This window comes from Vidua chalybeata, chromosome 4 (genome assembly GCF_026979565.1).
Source record: "Vidua chalybeata isolate OUT-0048 chromosome 4, bVidCha1 merged haplotype, whole genome shotgun sequence".
Lineage (NCBI taxonomy): Eukaryota > Metazoa > Chordata > Aves > Passeriformes > Viduidae > Vidua > Vidua chalybeata.
In genome coordinates this window covers 64,817,251-64,842,080 of record NC_071533.1, presented here as the reverse complement: position 1 = coordinate 64,842,080, position 24,830 = coordinate 64,817,251, and the positions used below count along the sequence as shown (strand labels likewise).

General features: G+C 38.1%; 1 protein-coding gene across 1 annotated transcript in view; it reads left to right on the top strand.

Moving 5' to 3' along the window:
* NSD2 (nuclear receptor binding SET domain protein 2) overlaps positions 1 to 24,830 on the top strand; it is a 72,378-nt gene that overhangs the window by 3,927 nt on the left and 43,621 nt on the right. Inside the window, exon 2 of the mRNA XM_053940302.1 lies at positions 10,176 to 10,801. Coding sequence (XP_053796277.1) covers positions 10,205 to 10,801 — 597 coding nt within the window. The 5' untranslated portion in view covers positions 10,176 to 10,204. The remainder of the gene's footprint in view (positions 1 to 10,175; positions 10,802 to 24,830) is intronic.

Genomic DNA, 24,830 nt, shown 5'->3' with positions numbered 1-24,830 from the left:
TCTTCAGGAAGAGCAAGAAACGACCTAAATTTTCTACCTTCATTGCACCTTCAAATTAGCTTCTCTATGACCTGCAGTCATTGGAGGTAGCTGTATAAATGTGTTTGCCTTCTTCCTGTCACTGACAGAAATTACTAAATGATACATCAGGTGTTATTTTTAATGCTTTTATCAAGTTTGTTAACATCTCTAATAGTTAATTTATATTTTCTAGCATCAGCAGGAAGAGAAGTTTTTGGAATCTGTAGAAGGAAAATGTAGGCCATATTCCTTTCTGGTGCCCTTTTAGTTGAATAGCAAGCTACAAAAATACTCAAAGTTAATGGTGAATGGGAATATATGCTAATATATATTAATACCTTGTGATGATAAGTAGTGCATGATGGACTATGCATTAACCTTCCTGACAAGCAACTCTAAACTTTAGCACCAGGTAATCTGTTGACTCTCTGGTACATTCAATAAGCAACTTCTGTCCAAAGCATATAGTAGATTATAACATAAACTGAATTTTTAAAAATGGATGTTGTGTGCAATAAACAAATACCTGTGAATCATGGTTGAACCAAAAGCAAGATTTGTACTATCCTTGGTAATGTTAAGAAATAATACCATTGCATGGAAGTTGTTCATATGGTACCACGGTGTGCTGAGCTACGTGTGGAAAGTAGGTGTTTGAAAATGTATTTGAATGTTTCACATCAATCAGATTGCACTTATTGAGTATGGAAGAGTGAAGTACTAGCCTAATGTACTTCACAGTTTTCATATGTTGGGCAAAATGACTTTGCCCTGGGGCACCACTGATTCAGGATCTCATATATGACTTACTGTGAAACTAGTGAAGTATATAAGAGACTTAAAGCATGTTTTAAATTGCAAGGATTGCTCAACAGGTGATGGCTCTGTTTCTTATTTTGTTCCTATCCTTTTAGCTTGTCCTATTTTCATCTTGGTGCAAGATAGCAGTTTGATCTTCTTTTGAACTTTGGTATTCAGCTCCCCAGCACAAATTGGAGCTATCTGGAGTAAGGATACATAGATGGCAAATGACTGGAAAGCTGCAGCATGATGTGCTATTGAACTTGATTTTCATAGAAGCTTTACCATTTTTCCTCTGCTGTCTGTGAAGGATACTGTTGGTTTTCTGTGTCTCTTCGGAGAAGCACAAGGATGTCTTGTTCTGTTGGCTGACAGATCACCATTTAACTGTCTTTGTGACATCTCTTTGGCTTGTGCCTTATACAAAATATTAAAATGTTAGCATCTCTTTAATACATCCATGCTAAAATACACATTAAAAATGTGTTTTATACAGAATCATAAAGTATTCTGTGTTGGAAGGGACCCCCAAGGATCATTGAGTCCAATGCTGAAGTGAGTGGCCTGTACAGGGACTGGACCCAAGATGTTTGGTTTATTAACACCATGCTCCAAACAGCTGAGCCAAACTCATCTTCAAACGTATTTGGCCTTGAGGGCTAAGATCAGAATTCCATGTTTTCTTTGCCAAAGTCAAAGAACATAACAGGAGTGAGTTCTGTTCTCTGAGCTCTGCCATAGTAAACAAGAGATACACAAAGCAGCAGAAGATGAGATATTCTGTGACAAAAATATCTTTAAGAGAAAAGGCTGAGGTTAGGAAAGATCTCGTTAGAAATGTGATTTAAATGGAATTAGAAATATTTTGAAAAGCTACTGATTAAAGAATAAAAGAAGCATTAGAAAGAATATGTAGTAATGCAGCCTTCTGTCATGGTGTTTGGGAACCATTTCACATATTTATTCACTCTAATAAGCAGAAGTGTAAATGTTCATGCTGTGGGATGGGTTAGTCTCTAGAGCTGAGGTTCCCAAGATCACAGATAAATTAATTGTGCAATTTGCCAGCCTTGGTGGGATTCCATTGGAGCAAAGATCCTGACTGCACCGGCACTCTGAAACATCTGAATTGGGGAGTTGTCTCTGTAGTAAAGAATGCCTAGATTCTAGCCTGATAATAAAGCCAGAGGGATTTAAGCCAAAGTATGAACCTTGTAGAACAGTGTAGGGTGAAAGATGTGAATATGGATCATTTCCCTATATGAAGTGATTGCCAACAACTTTCAATCAAATACTTCAGAATGAAATTAATGTTGTGATTTTTTCTGTGAGTGCAAAATGCAGACTATCAAAAGCTGGTTTGTAGTAGCACTCCTGAACAAACTAGAAACAAATGCTGGGATTAAATGTGGAATGTGACTGAAATTCAGCAGCGAAAAAACAAGTTCCGGTCATAAAATGTGTAGCTGAAAGTACATGTGCAGTATTTATTAATCAGGTGAAAGCCTGGCTCAAAATGATAGTGATAGCTGAGCCTTCAGAAACTCTGCAAGTAAGGAGAGCAGCTACAATTGCTTAACACTACTTATTTCTACAGTCAGAACTAGATTTTCCCATGAGAAGTATGTACAACAGAATTTGTTCAATGAACTAAATTTGATAAGACAGTGAAGTAATGCACAAAGCTAGTACTGTGCTGAAAGGAAAGCAAAAAATTGCAGGAGATACCCACTGCAAACCTCTACACAGAAGTTTTGGAAAGTGGACAGGAAGGAATTGGTTTGTTAGACAGGGAAGTGTTTTATCTTTCTGTCTTCAAATGGAATGGATAAGGTACACTATATCTACAGAAACTTAAAGCTCAAATTCCAGACCTTTTACCTCTAACACTTTCTGAGAGATTTTTGATGTAGATGCAGCAAAAGAAATAAGAAAGGAATTAAGAACTCTGAGAATTAATGGTAATGCATTTTGACAGGAGCATGGTTAAGGCTCCAGCACAGGGAAATACGTCAAGTAATGTCCAAACCAGAAAGGCCACTTCATAGGAAGTATTTGAATTTGTTTGAAGAGTGTCTAATGTTTGAAGTCTCAGGCCCTGCTTGAGTGTTCCTGGCATACATCTGCCAGTTCCCTCTGTGTGTGTGTTTTGCTTCAAGGTAATACATTGATAGAATTATTAATGTAGCTGTATGTAAATGGTTATGGTCTGTGTTAAGTAGATCAGAATTAGCACGGTATGGCCAGGATCACAGTATAGTCAGTTATGTTCAGATGTGTATATGTGCAGGTTTTAGTGAATGGTGCATATTTGTAAATGAAACTCCAGCTGTGGAGTCAGGATTAATTACCTGTGACCTTTACCCTCCAGATCTTTACCTAATGCTATGAGATGTGAAGCTGAATGTACTGGGTGAAAGAAATCAGCTATTTGTACACATTACCTGTCCACATCAGAGAGGTGCATTATGAGTGCAACGTGTTGCTGCTTCTGTAAACAACAGAAGATGTGGCCAAATGCTGCTCTAGGATTATTATGCCCTCTCTGTGTATATACAGCTGGGCCTTTGTAGTGTTGGCAAAGCCTCACATATCTCCAGTGTCACTGCCACTTCCTAGAACCATTCCAGTGCACCAAGTGTGCTTCTGGCATTTAAATGCACCTACTTGGATGAATAGGTTTTAATGCTGTGATAGACAAAGATAGCACATGTGTCAGGGTCTAGGCAAAATGATTGTAGCCTCTGGATTAGAGTTAGCTGTTGTCTGGTCAGATCTGGGAAGCACTGATTTCTGTAGAGATGTAGCAGATAACATCTTGTTAACACTGCAGTTTGATTCACTGCCTATAACATTTTGTGGTGTTATCACAGGTTTGATCTTCCCTTCCTTGAATTTCCTCAGAATTCGAACGATCAGAAATTTTCATTATTCTCTTGGTGAAGCTTCAGGCAATTGTTATGCTGTCACAATTACATGTGGGAATAAGAGCAGAATCACTGTCCACAGTAAAGAGGAAGCAGATTATAGTGTGTTCATCTGCTGCAGTGAATATTATGTAAGCTAGAGGATCCAGATCCTAAAAGTGGGATGCTGACAAAATAAAGGCAGTGGGATGGATTAAAAAAGGTATGGGAAATTAAAGTAGCGTTAGACCAGGTGAAAAAGCAGTATAAATAAGGATCTCTGCACTGAAGTGCTGTGCTATTTGAGATTGATTTATTGTATTTGGTTCTTTGTTCCCAAGCTGTGTAGATGCCAGGTACACAACTCTGGCCCACCTGAAATACAGGGAGAAACATCATTTCATTGGTGAGCAAAGACATAAACTGAGCAAGTACTGAATTGTTGAGTCCTATTTTGCTAGAGAGGGACCATTCCCTTGGAGCTCTCCAGGACACAGAAGAGTCTCGGGTTTGGGGGCTGCCTTTTTGTATTTATTAAATATTGCTGGTATATTCACTAGTTCCTACCATTTTAGGCACCAGTGTTCCTCCCTGCTTATGTGCAGAGGACAAGCTGTTCTTTTCTGTTTGATCTGTGGTCCCACCACAGTGGTATGTGTAGTCTCTCTTCAGACAGAATTACAACATCTTAGAAGAATTTGATTTTACTCAAATGTATCTCATTGCTTCACCCACCTCCAGCAGCATGACTGGAACTTACAACATTAAATTTCTGCAGCAGTGGAAAAGAATATTTCTGTGATTTTAAGTAAAAGAACTCATGGAGAGGAATCCCCTTAGAGAATCTTCTAGCCTTGCACAGAAAAAAAGGTTGGTTGCAAAAGCTTTTCCCAGGGAAGAGCAAGAAAGCAAGTCCATCCATTTTGTAAGCTTGACTTCTGCAGTAGCAAGTGGCATTTAAAGGGAAGAAATTGCTTTCCATTCTACAGTTGTTAATTGTACAAGTTGGTATTACCTATTGTCTTGATAGGAAGGGAGTAAATACTTGTTTTGGTTCATGAAAATAGGCTGTGGCATTGAAGTTCAGAAATTTTATCCATCAAGAAAGAAAAAGCAAGTCCAAAACAAATTTTAAAAGATGGATACGTTTCCCCCCCGCCCCCCCCAAAAAATTTGATGACAAGTAATATTGGGTAGTAAGTGCAACTGTAAGTACACTAACTTTTTTCACAGAGCTTTCAAAATGTACTTTTTCTTGTTTCTTTCTACTGCAAGATTAATGAAGTCTTTACTTCAGGTGCTTTTACATTAAAAATCATCTCCTTTGGACAAACATTTTTTCAAAAATTTTCCTAAGACTCATAAATTTTTAGAACGGTTTGGTATATTTATTTTCAATTTTATTTCAGGTATTTCAATTTTATTTTCAGGTATAGGTTTTCTTCGTGAGCGATGCTGCTTTTGAATTTTCTGGCTAGAACTGGTTTGTGACAACTTTTGGCCAGTCTTGCCAATGCAATTTTTAGTTGTGTTTTCTTCTAAAATAAAATTCTGTTTAGATCCTGTAGTAATTTTTCATTGTTTCAATGCAGTGAAGAACAGTTATAGTGTACTACACTATAGTAAATACTCATCTACTCCTATTCGGTATTTTAGGGGTTTTATACAAGATAATATGAATAAGCATAGTCAAGTTTTCAAATGTATTAGCAAAAAGGTTTTGTAACCTTCTTAATCTCATTAAATATTTTCTCTCATTCTGATCTGAAAATAGGAATAACCTTTTGTCTTAAAATTGATGAGACAATGGAGAACACTTACCAGAAAGTAACCTTAACACAAAAAAGCAGCAGCTATCTATTAGCTTTTTAGTGCCAGCTGAAAGCCTGATTTGTAGGTAATAAAAATAGCTTTTGTGGATAAAGTTCTCTTACTGTGAATTTGTATTGAGGTGTGTCATTCTCCCCTTCTCTCCCCCACCTCCCTGTGCCTGCCCTGAGTAATTCACCAGAGTAAGAAAACCCTTAGATGAAACAAAAGTGATATTTAATAGAGATGCTTGTTGATAATTACTTACTCAGTTCCCTCCCTTTGGCAGAATTGAAAGGAATGGAGTACTCCATTCTTTCTGACACACCAGAAAAGCATCTCTGAAATTACAGCAGATGTGGAAGAAATGGCTAATAAATATCACAAATGATAGTGGCTTGGACAGTGAAGGAGGAACCTGACATGCACAGTAACTGTATTTGACTCGTGACTCCTGTCAGATGATGAATTTCCAAGTAATTAATGCGTGATTTAAAATGTATGCAAGATAGTTTGCCTTATATAGAAGCTGTTTTTATAGTATGAAAATGTGTACAAAGCCATTGCAAGGATTGTCCAGTTGTCATTGTCTAAATTAAAAATTCTAGAGACCTTCATCTGATAAGAAATCTTCTTTTCCATACTGAAAGCTATTTGTTCACAAGCCAAAATATCATGTTTATTCAGCAGACCCCTGGTTACAATGTTTTTTTTCCCTTTGTTAGTGAAAATGGTACTTGTTGGGTCACCAGACATTCCGTATGGGACGATACTGGCTTAAGCTCATTAGCTGCTACTAGCGTGAGATGCTTTTGTCCCCTTCTTTTGCCTGCCCTCCCCCCACTTTCCTTTTCAATAGATACAGAGTCATCTAGAAAAGATAAGGGATTGCTTTTGCTACTGTGTGATACTGTGGTCCGGCATGAGTGCACTTGATTTTCGCTACCAAATCTAATTGTATGCTCAGCTGCTTCAGGACCTTATTCTTACAACCTGAATCAACCAGATCTTGTCTGTGATCTATCTTAGTTCATTCTTTCATGTCTTCTAGATCTCCTTGCATTAATTCAAAACTCACAGCAGCACTGCTTGGTTGGTGGTTATTTTCTTCTTGCCCCTTCTTTTCTGCTCTGTGTCCTCCTCTCACAAAGGTCCTGGTCCTTTTTCTTATAGTGTTACTGTGAAGTTTTGTATAGTAAAGGTGGTGCAAAATGTACCTGGCTTCAATTTTGATCTTCTTTCCTGAAGCCCTTTGTTATCCCCATGTGTAGATTTTCTAACTCCTTTCTTTTACCCAGACCCCACAATGTAGCTTATTTTTTGCAAGGAGGACTGAGATGTGTATCACTGATATCCACCCCACTGGTTGTCCTAGAGATGGTGACTAACCTGCAAATTGCTGTCTACATGTCTCATCTCCCCATGGGATTATATTTTCTGTTAGGTACTCACATCTGTTATCTTAGCCCATTATTCTGCCTCTTACTTAAAGCCTCTCCCCATTTGGTTCCATTAAATCTTTGTACAAACATGGTCTATTTTCCATGTTTTATAATCTGTATCTCAAGGTTTTGATACCTTACAGTTTCAAATTACTGCCTTTGTCTTCATTTCCCCATTTGCGATTGTTGTGGGAACATTAACTGCCTTTTACCAGTGTTACTCCTGGATTTGTTGTCTCTTGGCTCCAGTGATTTGAGGGGCCTTTTTCAGTGCTTTCAGCTGTTTTTAGTGACCTATATTAGTGAGAATCATTAACTGAACCTTCACTCACTAAAGTTCTTGAAATCTGTGTATTTTCAGATGGATCGGGCAAATCAAGGTAACTGCTAAAAGTTCAGGATCTTTCACTTATTGGTCTTTTTGTTTTGGTTTCTTTTTTTTTTTTTTTTTTTTTTTTTTTTTTTTTTTTTTTTTTTTTTTTTTTGTTGGTTGGCTTGGTTTTGTTTTGTTTTTGTGATATGGAGTGTTTACTGTTAGTTTTATTAGCTAGAAGGAGAATAACTTGATTTTTTTTTAGCCATAGCTTTTAACTTGGTTATCTATGGGTCATTGTTCAGATGAAGCCTTGAGAAGTTCGATCTGTCTTAAGCAAGGGGTTGGAATAGATGCTCTGAGAAAATCCCTTCCAGCCTAAGTTATTCTGTGACTATGGCAATTTTTATGTTTTGACATTCTTAAGATACCCGTTGTAATTCATCAGTGTCCCACGATCGAGTGCACCAGTAACACAGTCTAGCTGGATTATTTACTGCTTTTTTGGAGGTGTGCCTCAAGCTTGATGGCTTTGTAGCTTCCAGCCGTGTGTGATGAGAGTAAGAGTTATAATTCAGCAGCACAGAACAAACTGTGGATTAGGAAATGCAGAAATCCATACCCTGTGATAGCAGTTTCTGGAGCCATCCTAGAACTGCTCCTGGGCCGGGAAGAGCCGCGCCGAGCCCGGCGCCCACTGGAGGGCGCTGCGGCCGCACGGAGCCGCGCTCTGCCCCAGCGGGAATTCGGAACTTCCAGCCCAAATCCAGTCTCTGGTTTACTCCGTGGAGAATCCCTGCGAAGGAAGTACACATTTAACAACAGTCCGGCGTTTTGGTTGGTTTGTTCTTGGTTTTGACGGTTTTTCTAAGGGATTTTGCACTCCGTAACTGTGTGAAATGCTTCCCAGCAGGTTTGCCTTTTGGCCAGATATTTATAGAATTTGTCACTAGCTGTTTCTTAAGAGAAATACTATTTCACTTAAATCTGCTGAATCACAGCTTGAGACATTGTCCTGTTATTAATTGGGTTGAGAGTTTGTCTCATGTCCATGTTTTCAGAGGTATTGCGAAAGGTTCTCTTTAGGTTTAGTCATTTATTCTGTTCTGGTTGAGTTTTGAGTTTCTTTTATCTCTGATTCCTTTTAAGAAGAGTTAATAGAGTTGGCTGCTTTCTACTCATTTTATCAGAGATTTTATTGGTAATTCAGACTTCATCTGGCTAAAGAAAGATTAGAACTTTTTCTCCTGCAGATTCACTTGGAGTTCAGGTACATTTGCTGTCCTTGCCTTGTTTAATGCCAGATTTTCAGCCTGGAGCGAGAAGGGTTTTCACCTCTCAAATGAGTTTATATAGCTTGTGTAGAAAGATACCCTTTTATCTTGTAGATATTTTAGAGCAGCATGTTGGGGAGATGGGAGCATTTGCTAAGGAATGATGGAGTTACGATTTTTAATTTTTTTTCCTGCATCTTTGTAAATGAAAAGGTTTCGTGTTTGTCAGTTGCTTTGAATTCAAGCTTGACATCCTTAAGAAGCTTTGCTAGGCTACAGCAATGCTCAGTTATGAACATGTTTACATTGCTACTCCTGATGTAGAGCTATCAAAAATACAAGTTGGAGGAATATGCCAGTTGTAAGCATTGTAACTGTGTGCATTAATAAAGGTGGGATTCAGAAGTGATTTCTCCCATAGCAACTGATAATTCAATAGTTATTCATCATGGTTTTTACTGCACTTTTCTGGAAGCACATGAGACTAGATTTGATGAAATTTTGATTCGATGTGACAGTCCTTGGACTTAATCATATATGAAATTGGTTACCCTGAGCATGGATATGATGATTATTGTGCTGGGATTTCATAATATTTATGATGGTGTATTTTTCTATATCATGTATCTACTGGACCTGATAATATGAAGAATCTATGCATGTGAATTTTAGAAATTGAAACCATCATCTTGCCTGGTCTAGGAGCACAAAGGAGTCATTCTGCCAGATTGATTTGTTTGCTACAGTGTTATAATGTTGAAATAGGCAGGGCTAGCTTTTAGAACCCTTGGAGAACCTGTTTAAGGCAGAAAATAGTGCAGATTTAGCTTGTTGCATATTTACAAATTTCTGTGTGAAAAGTGGGTGTTAGAGGATATTGTTGCCGTGAAAAATCTAAAATTCCAGGAGTTGCTTTGATCCCTTAAATTTTGTCCAGTATGGTCACTGGCCTGAAGGATTAGCTGTTTCCCAGTGGGCTGGTGTTCCTGGCCCAAAAGGCTCACTCTTCATTCATTCTTACAGCCAGAATGCTTTGGGAAATGTGTGGAGACTGTCTGAGCTGTAGTGTTTCTGCAGGGGTGTGTTCTGATGGATGACTGAAGGTCTGTTTGCACAGTGAGGAAGGGAAGCCTGTGATGCTGCTGTCCGTAGTGTAGGTGCTACAGGAACACAGCCTGTGGGGTTTCTGTGCTGGCACAGCCTCTTGGAGATAAACTCATCTGGTTTATGTTGTTACTAATGATATTATCTTAGGTCTAACCTCACTTATTTTATATAGTGCAGTACCTTTATGTAACTATTGTAGGCAACACTCATGCTGTAGATGGTTAACAAATGGTTAAAATAAAAGCTGTGATTTTGCTTTCCACTTTTGATTTAATAAAATTGATGATTCATAGATGAGTTTTCTTGGAATTTTTTTGTAATGCATATTAACAGATATTGAGGCACTTTGCCTCTGAAGATTGTAAACAAAGCTTTTTTTAGTAAAACTCTAATAAAGTACATTGAGTTTTATATTAGTGCTGACGTCTGTCTGAATACTTAATAGTATTTTTGACATTTCTTATTAAAAATACTTTTTGTTTGTCTTTTTGTCTTAATATAGCAGTGTAAGACTGGAAACATCTGGGCTGAATGGACTTTAGCATCAAAAGAAGTTCTCAACTGTTAACTCAAAAAATTAACTGCATCAAAATGAAGCAGGTACCAGAGATCCTTGGAAATACCAATGGGAAACCTCAGAATTGTGAAGTGAATCGTGAATGTTCTGTCTACTTGGGCAAAGCACAACTTTCTGCCACTCTACAGGAAGGTGTCATGCAAAAATATAATGGCCATGAGACTCTTCCATTTATTCCAGCTGATAAATTGAAAGATCTGACCTCTCGGGTGTTTAATGGCGAGTCTGGGGCCCAAGATGCCAAGCTGCGCTTTGAACCTCAGGAAATAAAGGGAGTTGGAACACCCCCCAACACTACTCCTATCAAGAATGGCTCTCCAGAAATAAAGCTGAAAATCACTAAAACCTACATGAATGGGAAGCCTCTTTTTGAATCCTCCATTTGTGGAGACAATGGTGCAGATGTGTCTCAGTCGGAGGAAAATGAACAAAAGCCAGCAAACAAGGAGAGGAGAAGCAGAAAAAGAAGCATAAAATATGACTCCTTACTTGAGCAGGGTCTTGTTGAAACAGCGTTAGTATCAAAGACTTCCAGCACCGCTGAAAAGAAGGTAGTACTTTTTTAATGTTTTCTGTGTTTTGTGAGATTGCTTAATCATACGGGAATTTCAGTGTTTGTGTGCTCATCTTCAGGCATTTAGTAGGTGCCTCACAAACAGGGGGAGTAATTTTCTATGCCTCTCTGTGTCTCAACAAAGGACAGATGCACTCTAGTTCTGGTACCTGTTTCTTCCCCAGAATAGGAATACCCCATAAATTCAGTTTCCATATCAGTAAATTAAGTCTTCAAAGCAAATCAAGGCATGTGGAAGTATGTGGTGCATGAAACAGAAACTTCCTCTAGACATGTAGCCAAGATCAAGTCAGGATGTGCACCTGAGCAAGGGAGCTGAGGAGGCCTTTATATTTAGAGATGGTCTTTAACTCCTGCAGAATGAGGTATTCTGGCTTCTTAATAAGCAGATGTTTCAGAAAAAAAACTTTTTTAATCTATTTCTGGTTCTGAATTAAAAGAATTCAGCAGTCAGTTGGCTGATCAGCCAGCCTCTTTGCCATGAGATTTTGGTAATTGGAATGTAGTCCGACTTATGCCTATTTGTCATCTGAAAAGAGCTGGTTTTGCTTGCTATAACCCAGTGATTTGTTTTAATTGAAAATATCTTGGTCTTGTATTTGGTGTCATTAATTTTGTGGTCAAGGTCTTTGGTTTTTTACTTCTTTTAAACGTTGGCAGAAATGTTTAATTTGCCTTACCAAGTTGTAAATAAGAATGCTGCTGGGAGCCCTTTCCCCCCTTTATTTAGCTTTTGTTGCTAGACTCCATTTAAAGGAATGTGGTTTGCAATAACTTTATCTCAGAGGAAAAACCCTACATAGCAGGGATACTTCTATGTATATTAAGTTTCTCAGTGAATAATTCAGAATGGTGTTGTATAACAATGGTGAATGTTAATGAATGCTTTGGATTGTTAAAAGGTCCTGGTTTTGCACACCTTAAACACAGAACGTATGTTATGGTTTTCTGTCAGCTGCAGTTAATCATGGAATCGTGAGCTGAAAAATACCTCTAAGACCATCCAGTCCTACCTTTAGCACAGCCCTTTTGATTGTTACTTTCTTTCAAGGTCACAGGTATGGAGAAGAAACACAGCGGCTGTATTGCTGATTTTATTTACAGTTCTTTTCAATAAAACTAAATAAATGAGTTCACAGAACTGTGTAAATGTGTTTCTAGGTATTAGAAATATTTATTATTTGTTTATGGTTTGAATGTATCATTTATCCTAAAATTATCAATACTCATGTTTTCAGGAATGTTATTCAAGAGTTTGTTTTCCTTAATTTAGTTAAGGAGAATATTTTAATGCTGACTGGTTCAGACTTTTCTGAATCATTACTCAGAGGTAAAAGGTATGGCTAGAGTCGATATTTTGAGTAATTCTTTGTCCAGGTCATTGTTAATAAGGACAAATTGGACTAAAAGGTGGCATGTTTAATAGCATTGACAACTGGAGCATATTTGTGTGAGTTTGTTTTTTTTCTGAAAGAGGAGGTGATATTTCATATGTCCACAATGCAGTTTGAAGCCTTTTACATTGGCTGTCCATTGACAGTGGCCTTTAATTTTTCCTGCTGCGCAGTTCATTTAAAATGAAAAGAAAGGTTTGTCTGGCTTCTTTGAGTTGTCTTTTGGGCAGAAATGATCAGGAGAAAACCACATCAACGCTGTTTCCCAGAGTGGTTGGGGCTCAGTGGCTGCTGAGTGATAGGGTTATTTGCTCCTGTGCCAAACCCCTGAGCTACCAAGCCACCCAATCAAGGCAACCACCTGCTTGATCTCAGACCTTGCAGTATTGCAGCCCTGTTCTTTTCAGAGAGTTTGAAACAGAGGGTCACACTTCTGGCTTCTTTTTTTCCTAGCATGGTGCACTTTAAAGCACAAAGGTCAAAAGGAGAAGCATTTAAAGGTTGAATGATGTTATTTTATAACTCCTTGATTGTAAAAAACCTGAGGCTTTTCTTTCTCTCATAGGGAGGGTTTGCAACTATGCAGGTTTAAAATAAGGAAAAACAAATATGAGGGAACATGTGAAGGAGATTTTTCAAATGTTTGTCCACATGTACTTGTCAGGCTTGTGACATACATGTGTTTTCTGTGATAATAACTGTAATGTCTTAGTATCAGTGTTTGGTTTCAGGTCTAGCTGTTACTCCACGGCCAGTATCCAAAGCCTTAATGTTATTGCATCATCCTGTGGTTTTATGTAGCTGATTGTGGCTGCAAAGTGGAAGTTAGGTAAATATCCTTTGAGTAAAAGCTGATTAATTTTGCTCTCAGATACCTATACTAGGTTACAAGTTAAGGCAGAACCTGTTTGTCTGGTTTTATTTTTCAGCTGGTTTCTCTCTCAATTTCTTGTTGTCCGGCCTCTTACCCTTTTGATTTAGCAAAAATCATCATGTTTCAAATGCTGCCTTTTGTGTAGGGTAATTATATCTCTCACTGATGGACACAGCAGATTACTATTGCACTGAGGTGAGAGGTGTATCATGTAACAAATGTTCCAGTGCTCTGCTGTTGGGTGTTCTTGTTGTTTGGGCATTTTTTGTTAACAGAAATGAAAGCTATTTAAAACATTGTCTGCGAGTCAGTTTTCAGCTGGAGATAAATGTGCTCTGCCCAGCTCTGATGTGAGTTAGATTTCTGTTGATAACCACCAGCTTTTCCAGGCCTCTGAGAAACAGCTGTAATGCTTTCATTTTCCCAGGGTAAAGGGCATGAAGTGGGAAAACCTGTGCCTCTTTCCTCCTCCCCTCCCTCTTTTCACCCTTCTTTCCTCCACCCCAGTATCTCTCCACCTGAGGAGTTTACTTTAAAATCCAGGCCTCTTGTGATGAGGCTTGGTTTCACAGCTTTAAAGCCAAGACAGCACACCCCTGGATGTTCTGTGTTATGGGTGGTGGGTATCCCATGTTAGAGCTTTGAATCAATGCCAGAGTCCCGGGCTCCTGTGCCAGGGCGCCCTGGGACTGGGATTTGTCCTGACTGCTTTTCCAGTCAGTTTTCACTACCAGTGAGGAATGATATTTTCTTACTCATTGCTTGTGTTAGAACTGAAGCAATCCTGTTTGGATTGCAGAGGTTTATTTCATATATTAACATGAATTAATCCCAGTAAGATCCCTTAAGCAATGCAGAATTTCTGTACAGGAAACAGAGAGTACATACGTGTGCAGCTCTCATGCTGGGGGTCCCAGGGTAGCTCTGTGCTCTCTGACCATGGGAGCAGCCCAGTCTGTGATCCTGGCACATCTGAGCTCGTTCTGCAGAAGCTGGGATGGGCCTGCAAGTGGCAGTTTGCCCTTTTGGCTGGGCTTCCTGGCCTGGCTTCCCAGCACGGGTGCAGTAGCTCACAAAAGCAGCAGCTCTATGTCCAGAACAAACCTGGTAGTCCACACTCTGCTCTACTTGCTAGGTTAAGGTTTCCAGCTGTGTGATACATGTACATGATCCAAAAACTACACCTTCCACATAGCTTCCTATCCACTTTTCTTGTAGTTCTCTTCTAGTATTGTACCAGAAACTTGGCAGGTTTTTACTCTCTCTCTGCAGGATATGGCCTGTAACGACCTTGCAGTAGCTACGTGGGGGGAAATTGCAAATTGCTGGAGAAATTCCGCTAGTCCTTGTCATATGTTTATGTTGCCATTTCATCTTCATAGAGAAAAGCTTTCTGGCTAACTTCATTATGTCCAATATCTACATACTGGCAAGGATTAAAAAAACCCAGTAAGGGTAGAACTGGAACAGTTTGAGGATGATCTTCTAATTGTGTCTGTGGTAACTAAATACAGGAAGCTGGGGACCACTGAAGGTGATGATATTTCTCTGATTGCATCTAATCAGTAAAGGCCAGCACAAAGCAACAAGTTCCCTTTGTAATATTGGAGAATGGAGTTCATTAAATGTTTTATTATCCCATTGCAGATCCCAAGATTGCTCATTTTGTCTCAATTTAAAAAATAAAAAGAAAAACAAGTAAAATAAGTATGTGTTTTCAGGGCAAGGACTTGATTGCTTCTTATCAGTTGTTAGGAATTCCAGGTAAATTACAGTTACTGTACTTGTCACAAAATGTACAGCTAAGGTACCACAGAAGTCAGGATCTGTAGTTGTAGGATAAAATGAACCCAGTTATGTTTTCCTTTTTAATAGACTGTCTTGAGGTATCAGATCCTGTCTTCAGGCGAGTGATAACCTAGGCTGTCTGCCTGATGTCACCAGGATCCTAAAGGAGGAGTAATCTTAAAAATCTCTTCTGGGTGATCCCTTCAGGAACAAGAGAAATAACTTCTTACCCTTTTTGGAAGAGTTTCTGAAATACTGTTTTGCATTAGCCCTTAGTAAAGGATTAAATTTAGCTAAGCCTTGAGGACTTGCTAGTGCTAAGCAGCTCATGATGTGCAGCAGTAATTGTTACTTCAGTACTTTAAATTGTTTTTTCTTAATGCCTCATTGGAAAAGTATCTTAAAGAACCACTTGTTCTTTAAGAAGCACTAAAAAGCATCCAGCATTATAGTGGTTTGAGGGGAGATTAGAAGCTGTGAGTATTCTCAGAGTGGCCACAAAATTAATTGCTGAAAACCTGAATATTTGTTCAGGCTTTCCATACCCGACTTCCTGTTCTTGTATGTAAAAGTGGCTGAATTAAGTGCACTTTTTACGTAAAACTGTTGTCTCAATAAGTGTTACCTAAATACATTTTTGTCCTCTCTCTTCATAAACACATTGGTGGGAGAATCCAAATCGAGTATGAAATAATATCTTGAAGTGTTGACAAAAATACTGTCTAAGAATAGCACTACCAAGTTGGATCAGGGAGCCATTTAATTCAGCACCTCAGCTCGGGGTAGGGTTCAGTGGAGGAGGCATAATGGGGAGTACAGATATCACAAGTCATAGAGGGATGCTCCTTTTGGATATATTCAGCCTCCAGCAGTTTGTGACTCAGAGGTTTCTGGAGCTGGTGACTTTGTATTTAATGGCTGTCGATGGCTAAATTCATGGAAGGAGACCTTGGGTTCTTTTTGAGCCAATGTGAGATTTTTGCATCCAGTACAGGAAGTAACAGGGCAATAAAGCAGCTCTTTCACCTTTTCAATTTGCTACCTACTTGTTTTGCTAGATTCTCTCATAATAATAGAAATAGGGATCATGGACTTCTGTTACTGGTCATTGTGTAGTTTTCTCACAAACCTGCTCTGTTTTGAATTTCAGCTTGTCCAGTACTAGTGTGTAGTTCCATATATTATAGAAGAAATTCCAGAATGCTGCTTTGTGTTATCCTTTTTCTGCACTGTGCTGTCCTTTGGGTTCTGCTGTCTTGTGGTGTTTGTTTAGAATAAGGAACCAGAACATTAGAGGACATTCAAAATATAAATGTCTTGTGAATGCATACAGTGGCATGTTAATGATTTTCTATATTGTTCTCAATTTCATTGTTTTTCATTATAAATAATACTTAGCATATGATTGATTTCTGACTGCTTCTGAATGCTGAGCCAGGTTGCTGTAAAAAAGAGCTGACTAGAAGTAGCCAAGTCAAATTCAAAGAATCAGCATCTCTTGCATTTTTTCATATTTATCATTGATTTGTGCATTCCAGAGCTTTTTCTATTTTATTTTGGTCTTTTGGGCATTATGGTGGACATGACAGATGAAGTAAAGTGGTGAATAAGCCACCTTTTGAAGAACTGACTTCCCTTTATATGTCAGCAGCAGATGGTGTTGAGAGATTAATGGCAGTTTCTGGTTTTATAAGCTGACCAGATTTATTCTCAGTTGTTGCACAGGTAGTGTCATTATTTAAATGATCTAAAATCTCAGCTTTTCGTTTTCTTCCTCCTGTATTGACCACTATAGGTTGGTTTGGCAAGGAAGTTGCTGCTTGTTTCACTGGTTGTTTCACTGGTTTGTTTTTTTTTTTTGTCCGAGATATGGTAAAGCCTTTCTGTTGCTCTGCTCAGTGTTCTGCTTAACCGAAATAAAGCATGTCTAAGTCTCACATGTAGCAAGGAGTTAGATCTGCAGTTCAGGGTTGTGTTACTTGGATGGATTTACAGGCAGATATTTGGGAAACATTGGTGATCTGTACCAGATGTAATTTCTGGCCCTTTTAGCCCCCTTCTGTCAAGAAAGAAAGATATTTTCTAGTAACCCTTAGGCAAAGTAGCAAAAGCAAAATATTTTGATCTGTCTTGGAGCAGTGGGTTCAACCTCCTTTACAAGTTTCCTTTTTTTAGGGTGGATTTCATGTAGGGCAGATGAACTTTAGGTTCTCCAAAAGAGGTCTTTGTCCACAGACACTCATTTTATGTTTGTCTATTACCATCTTTTCATCATCTTTCTATTATAAATAAAGAGATCCAGCTGGGCTAGCTTATATTTTTGCTTTTTGTGAATACCTAAAGTACCTACAGGAGTTGTGCTCCCATGCATCATAAAATTGTAGTAGCTAAAACTGTATGTTGTCAATAATCAGAAATTAATTCCCTTCTCAGAAGGACTGTTTTTAAAAATTACTGCTTTGAAAGCTCAGTGGAAGAGGGAAAACCAAGTCTTGTGTATATTTTTGTTAAACAAGCCCTGCTGTGCTTGTGTGAGGAAGGGAATTTGTGACCTCATAGCAGGAACTAATGCTAGAAAAGCTTGATTTTGTTTATTTTTGCTGTTTTGTTTGTTTGGTAAATAAATGTCAGCTTGCGTGTATGTTGTGGATGCTTGTGATGAAGTGAAACAATTTGAGCTCTTAGTTCTGGTGGAATTGACAGCACTTTGTTTATGTGCATCATGATTTTGCACTGCAAAGATTGCCCTGTTTTAATTTTCATATGGGGTTGGGGTTTCCCAGGTTTTCTGTACATTTTTATTGCTGCAGATAAGGGATGTTTCAGAAATAAGTTTCAGCATTGCCAAGTTAAGGTAATGTCTGTCTATTCAGGATTTTCTTGGTTGTCTTCCTCCACCTGTCTTAGGCTTTTAAGCACTGATTGGGCATTTCATCTGTAGAAGAGGAATGCCAGGTGAATGTAACAACACTTGTGTCTGCCTTTAAGTATGGGGATTCATTTTAAAGGTCTGATCTCTAAAGCAAAGTAGTACTTGGACTATGTCAAAATATTAGTTAACTAACAGAGCCCTTTTATGCCAAATAATTATTTTTTCTGTTTAAGCTTAGTCAGCTGCCTTCAGAACTGTTCTTGTTATTAAAAAAAAAAAAAAAAAAAAGGTAGAGATAAGTCTCTGCATTCACCAGAAAACAGTGTCCTGTAAATCTAGTGGCCTTTTGGCAGTGCTGTCTGGACATGGGTTTTTCAGGTTTTTAGCAATATTAGGATTCAGAACACATACCCATGCTGTCCTGGATGTTTGTGAGCTGCCAAGAGGAGGATACCTGTTCAGAAAGTGTCTTGGAAAAACTGTAAGGGTGTAGAAGAGTGCTAAAGTCCTGTTACAGATTCTGATCTTAAAGAAGGTGAAACATGGTACATACAGATAACAAGCTACATATGGATATGGCATTCTGAAAATCTGTAGGTATGCTGAGATGATTTAACTTTCACTCTGTTGTCTTGTGTGAAGTTCATATGGAAATTGTTCAGAAATAATAATTTCTCATGCCAGAGTTCCTCATGGCTCTATAGTTATGTTTTTACAGATTTCTGTAGCATCTTGTATCCACACTGTCTTATATACCCAGATACCACATCAAAAGTTTAAACCTTTGAGGGTGGGTGAAGGTTAGATACACAGGATATAGGCAAAAATCTTTTTCTAATATTCAGTATAAAAGGTGGGCATATTCATTATGATCAAACATCATCTAGTTGAAATTTCTGAAATGTGGAACCTTTCATTAATAAGCCAGTAACTTAAAATTTAGGAGGTCACCTAAATGAAAATGCAGAAAGTCAGTAAAACAGTTGAAAGAAACCAATCTCCATATTTTTAAGAAAGACCAAGGATTGGGAAGTGCTCCAGATCTCACATTTTATTGAATCTGTGAGTGATTGAATCTGTTTCTCTTCAGCTCTTTACTCTGAAAGCTCTTTACTCTGTGTCCTAGTTCCTAAAATACCGTGTTAAGTTTACGTCTGAAATACTTGCTTATATAGTGTTTGGGTAAAGGAAGACTGCTGATTTGAGTAGACAGATTTGCTTTTAAATGAAATTTTCTCATCTGCTAGAGATATGCTAATGAGGAAACCAAAGCCAGGAAAAAAAAAAATTGAAACGGAACCAGGAGTTTACTGCTTGATTTGAAAGACAAATTTGAACTTCTGTCTTGTTTTAAAATCCATGTCCTACATTCTGAATCCCTGTCTAAATTTAAGTTAATTTTATTGTCTTTTGTTTGCTTTACCTCCTGGAGAGAAGGGTCCTGCATGGTGATACTCAACCTGCTGTTCACTAACTCCTTTAGATGAGTTTGTGGGAAGAAACGGAGGAAACAAACCCATTGTGATAAAACTTAATATGTGCTTCAAACAGCCTCAGCCAGCACAAAAGAGTTTTCAGATCTGCAGTGGTTTTCTTCAGCATTTTTTGACATTATTTTATAGCTTTGGTACCTAAGCATGTTGAGGGGAAAAAAGTAATCTGGGTTGTGGCAGGAAGATAAGAGTATACTGTCTTCTGCAAACATAATTTTTCACACTGACATATTTGACCCCCTTTTAGTGATAGAAGAAATTAAGTAAGTGGTTAGTAATAGAAGAAAGTGAAAGATAACTTGATGAAATACACTTAATGTCATTGCTCTCAAAATTGAATTTGGAAGATTTTAGTTAAATCTCTAGTTTGGTATAAAACAATTACAAAGCTGAAAAACGTAACAAGCCAATTCAGAATAGAGTTTGTTTGCTTTTCTGTTTTGATGTAGGCATTTCATGTCCTCTTCCCCCTCAGTAGTCTTTACCTCCCTGTATATTTTATGAGGTTGTTGCAGATTTAATTGAGCAGATATGTATGCAATGGCCTTTTGGGAGCTGCAGTCTTTTGAAAGCTCTGTTGTAGTGTCCTCTTCTGTCTTACTGAAGATGGAACATAAAACCTTGCCAGTTCACTGCTTCTTTCTTTGTTTCCTCATGCTTCCCCATTTTGTAGTAATAATTCCACCTTTTTCCTTAATCTTGTGAGGTTCTGGTTTACTCTTTACTCTTCTGCCTGAAACATTCTCTCTGTAGGTCGTTGTTTGCAAGTATGTAATTGCACAGCATTCTTCCAATACATAGTGAACACAATATAACAAGTGAAAAAAACTTCAGTTTTATTCTCAATGTGTTCAGTTACTTGCCATTTACTATCTAAAAATACTCTGCTACATCCTAGAAGGTGGGAGATGCTTGGCCAAACATAGGGCCTCTCAGGCCCTTTGGGGATAAACAGACTCCATTATAGTGTGTGAATTATAATCTTAAAAAAATTAAAACCACGTAGGCAGTTAGGGTTGTGAGGATAATGCATTTTTATAGGCAGACTCATAGAATGAGCTCTGGCCATTTCTTAACAGACTTAAGTGGCCACATTTTTTATTTGAAGCAATAGTACATAGAGGGGAGTTTGCACTGCTTTTGATCAGCTGTAGTTTTGGGGTTTGAAGTGATTTATTTAATGAGATTTTTGTCACCAGTCACAGAGTGAGAAGCAGCCATTTCTCTGTGGAATGACAGGGCATCACTCTTGGGGACAGTACCTGTGTCCCTGGGTGCCTTTGGCTGAAGACTGAATGTGGATTTGTCTTTTGACATATAAAATTCCTGAATTTTTCACGAAACAAGAGCTTTTCTAAGAACATAATTGTTATAGTGGTTTTTTGAGGAAGAAAAGCATGTTGTTGTTGTGCTGTTACTTTGGTTTTTTGTGTTTTTAAGTTATAATGTCCTTTGTCATTGGGGAATTCAAGAGGTAAAATATTACAAAAATAATATTTTCTGTTCTGTTGCTCCCTTCTTCTCCAGACACACCAAACACCTCTCCTGGACCTCTGAAAGGAATGAAGTTTTTTCTACTACCATTTCCTTAGTTCTCTATCTGTGCTGATAGACAGGGAAGACAAAACAAAATATTTTCACTTTTATTTTCATTACACAGGTCCATGAGAGACAATAGGAGTTTTAGCTGACAAAGCACAGCACAAGTAGATAGCAGGAAGAGAAAAATAATGTGTGTTTGGTCAGCAACCAGTCTTAGCTTTTTCCATAGTAAATCTTATCTTTTTCCATAGGAAAGAAATCGGTTTGACTAAGTTTGTGTGTTCTAACTTCAATTCAAAATACATTTTAATTGTATATATTCTGTTTAGGGGCCTTGATTATTTTGGTTTAGTTTCTTTGCAATGTGAGGAGCTTTGTTTTTATCCTGGCCTGCAGCTGGACCTCCAGCAGTCTGTGTTTGTAGCAGGGCCTTCTGTTATAGTGAAAGTGGAAGTTCTTTGGAGCAGAGTGAAACTGAATTGAAAATGAAAACGGAAATACCAGATATCTGCAGCTTGAGCTGTTCAATATGCACTTCCTAGTTACATTACACAGAAAAGAGCATTTCCTGTCTTCACTTGTCTTAATGGTTTGTACTTCTTTTGTCCCATATTAAATTCTTCTGATGTTGTGAAGAGTTGAGAACTTCACCAGTTCTCAACATTGTTCTTTGTATAATCCCTTTGTGACAATTAGCAATGGTTTTTTATGATTTCTATAGCTTTTCAAGTTTATATAGTGAAATATTAGCTCTTTGCTCAAGGTAATTTGCAGTAATTTTGAAGGGTTATAATTCCTTGCATATGTGTGCACATGAGCATATACACACAAAATAGCTGAAATACAGACAAAGCACCACTATATACTTTCAAAAGGGATAAAGTAATCTCAATCTGACACCACCTAGTAAGCATTCTAGGTGTTTTTCAAAAAATTACCTTTCTCCCTTGTTTACGAAACACTCATCATGGTGATTTCACAGCAGAGTCTACAACAAACCTAAAGCTCTCAATGCAGTAAAGATGCTGTCCTTAAATGAGTTTGGTTTTGGTCATTTAAGATACTTTTAAGCTTTGAAATGACCTATTGTTCATGGTGTGTTCTTGTCTCATCATATTCAGGCAGATTAGAACTAAATGGAAGTTGATTGATTTCTTTTGAGCAAGTGTAGCCAAAGTTAATTAAAGACTAGTGTTTTCTATGGCCAAGCCACTTCTTTGGGCTGGTAGAATGCTGACAGCAGTGTTGTGAATTCTTGTCAATCTGCCTGTCACTCACTGCCTGTGAAAGTGCTGAGAGAATGACAAACAAATCTGTCATATGTTAGGGAAAGAGGAAAGGCATGTTAAATTTTGTTTTATTTTTCAGTCCTTCTCAGCCTATTGCAGCTGCTGGCCCAGATGAGTTTTTGAGGATGCTGCTTCTCCTCAAGTTATAATTTCTCAAAGGAGAGCTAAGTTGTTGTAAAGGCCCTCAATTTTCACACTCCACATCCTCCTGGACAAAATAAACTTGAAATCCATCTAGCTGCCTTTTCAAGCATTTGTTTCATTACTCCAGAAAATCAGGAATTTCAATGTCTGCCATCCTGAGTAGTGCAAAGCCAGTGGAATGGTTTGTGTATCCAGTGTTAGGATTAGTCTGTGTGGAGTCATCACCTCCACCTCAGCACTGCCCATCTTTGTAAATTCTCTGCAGTCTCATGTTCGAAAGGGGAACAAAATCCTCAAATTCCTTAAGGTAGAAAAGGAATCTGATCCTAAGCTGTTTCCTTGTGATGTTTAGTGTAACTGGTTTAAAGTTTGGGGCTAGGGTGACTGAGGTGGGAGTTCCTCAGGCTGCAGAGCTTGCCTATAATTAAGGATGGAGAGGTGAAGGAAGTTCTGCAATTAAATGGTTTTAATTCTGGCAAAACTGCAGTTAAAGGTAATGGGATGGGGCATGTGCAGGGCACTCCAGGCTTACTTAGCAGTGACAGAACCAAAGAGTGTTCTGTGTTCCTCTGCAGCACAGGAAGCCTGTTGACATTCATGGATAGGAGCTCTAATTACAAGTGAGAACAATTTCAAGGAAAAAAAAGTCATGAAAAAGACACAAGGGAGCCAAAATTTGAGGAGAAGGTATTTTAAAATAGTTTGATTTTGTGTGATCTTCCCTTTCTTTACAGTTGGGTTCTAAACCAGGAATTTCCCATCTTAATTTGTTTGCTTAAGTATCATCACAGGAGGCATTGGTCAGGCCTGGCAGGAGATGTTCCCTGCATTCTTCTTCCCTGCATTCACACAGCCCACAGGACTGAGCTTCCAGTCCTGCCTTTCCATCTTCATGGGTGCAGTCACATGCCCTGTGCTGTCTGACCACATATTGTTATGAGTTCAAACTTCCCTAAACAACTATTTCTGTTTCCTTTGGGAGGAAAAAGAAACTGCAGGACAAATTATTTTTCTTCTATACTACTTTGTAACTTGAGATTGATCTCCTGCTCTTTAAAAATGCAGAGGATACAAGTGTCTTATAAAGGAGCTTCAGTCCTCAGTGTATAAGAGAGATACCATGAGGGGATTGGGTGGTAAATTTGTTTAGAAATTATTTCTTCCCTCCTCACATTAATAATTAAAATAACCCTACCTGGATACTGAAGTAAAATCTATATATGTGACTGCATTTGGTTTGCAAAAATGTTTCTGAGAGGGAGTATTGAATAAACTGTTGGTGTCCTACAGCTGCATGTCCCATGTGCATGCCAGGAATTGCACCTCATTGTTTACTTTTGAGATACCTATTGAATACATCAGAACAATTCCCACAATGAGAAAATCAAACTAAACCAGAATGGTGTGGGAAAGTAAGATGGAAGTGAGCAAGTGGTGATATTTTCTATAGACTTCTTAAAAATCTAACATGAGAGCTCCATGGATATCAAATGCTGTGCTGTATTTTGCCATTCTTTTAAAGTATGAATGTTTTATCAATAGAAAAAAACGTAAGTACATCAAGCCCACAACAGATAAACCTCGGAGGTTTTGTCAGAGCCTGTCATATTCACGTTTTCTATCATGATCCAGTATAGTAAAAGAATTCTGGACATTTCTAAAATTTTGTGAAGTGCTTGTAGTCACATGGGAATGCAAAATTCACCCCCGTACTGCCATTTTATATTATGCTGCAGTTAGAAGCACTGCTAGAGCCTTTTCATTATTCCAGCCAGCTCCCTCTCAGAGTCATAAATCTTTGCAGCTTAGTTGCACTTTCTGAAGAATGCAGGGAGTCATAAATTAAAAATGAATTTCAGACTCCTGACTAACTTTCACATTTCTAAAAAGTTGACTCATTGAAAAAAAATTCCATCCTACCTCTTCAGCTGAAATGCTGAAGTTGGTTTGTTGTGTTAGGATTCATGTTTTTCCAGACCTGCCCCTGACATATGGGCTTCTTAATTTTTGGCTTTTAAGAAAACTTTTCACATCATGTTTAATTGCTATAAAGAGCATTTGATTTTTCACATCTGCTTGGAATCTTTTAGGTCTGTTGAGAGTGCTGGACTTGAGGCAAGCTCACAGGAAGGGTTTTCTGACAGTCTTAGAGAATTCCTCAGAGAGCCAAAAACCTTGAGACAGGGGAATGTATCTCTTGCTGGAGTCACATGAACCAAGTCTGAATTCATCAGAAAAGTTGAATCACCGGATGAGTAATTGTCCCTAGCAATCAGAGGACATGGCTTCATGTATGTTTACCAAGCAGAGTTTTAAAAGCTTTGAGAAATGGATTTCTGAGTACGTTGAGTTTTAGGGGTTTTGACTGGATGTACCTCTCTGTGTTTGCAAATAAATCTCTATGCAGTTGCAGCACATCAAAGATTTCAGTTGTTTGTGTTTGGAATATAATGTGTAATTATTTATGGGAGTATATTCTGGATTTGAAAATCTGTACAAGGTAAAATGACTTACTCTGATTCAGGGTAATGCTCCAAGTATTTGTTTCTAAATTTTAGATTTCTGCTCTCTTAACTGTCTTCTTTCTTTCCTCTTGCCACTTCTAATTAA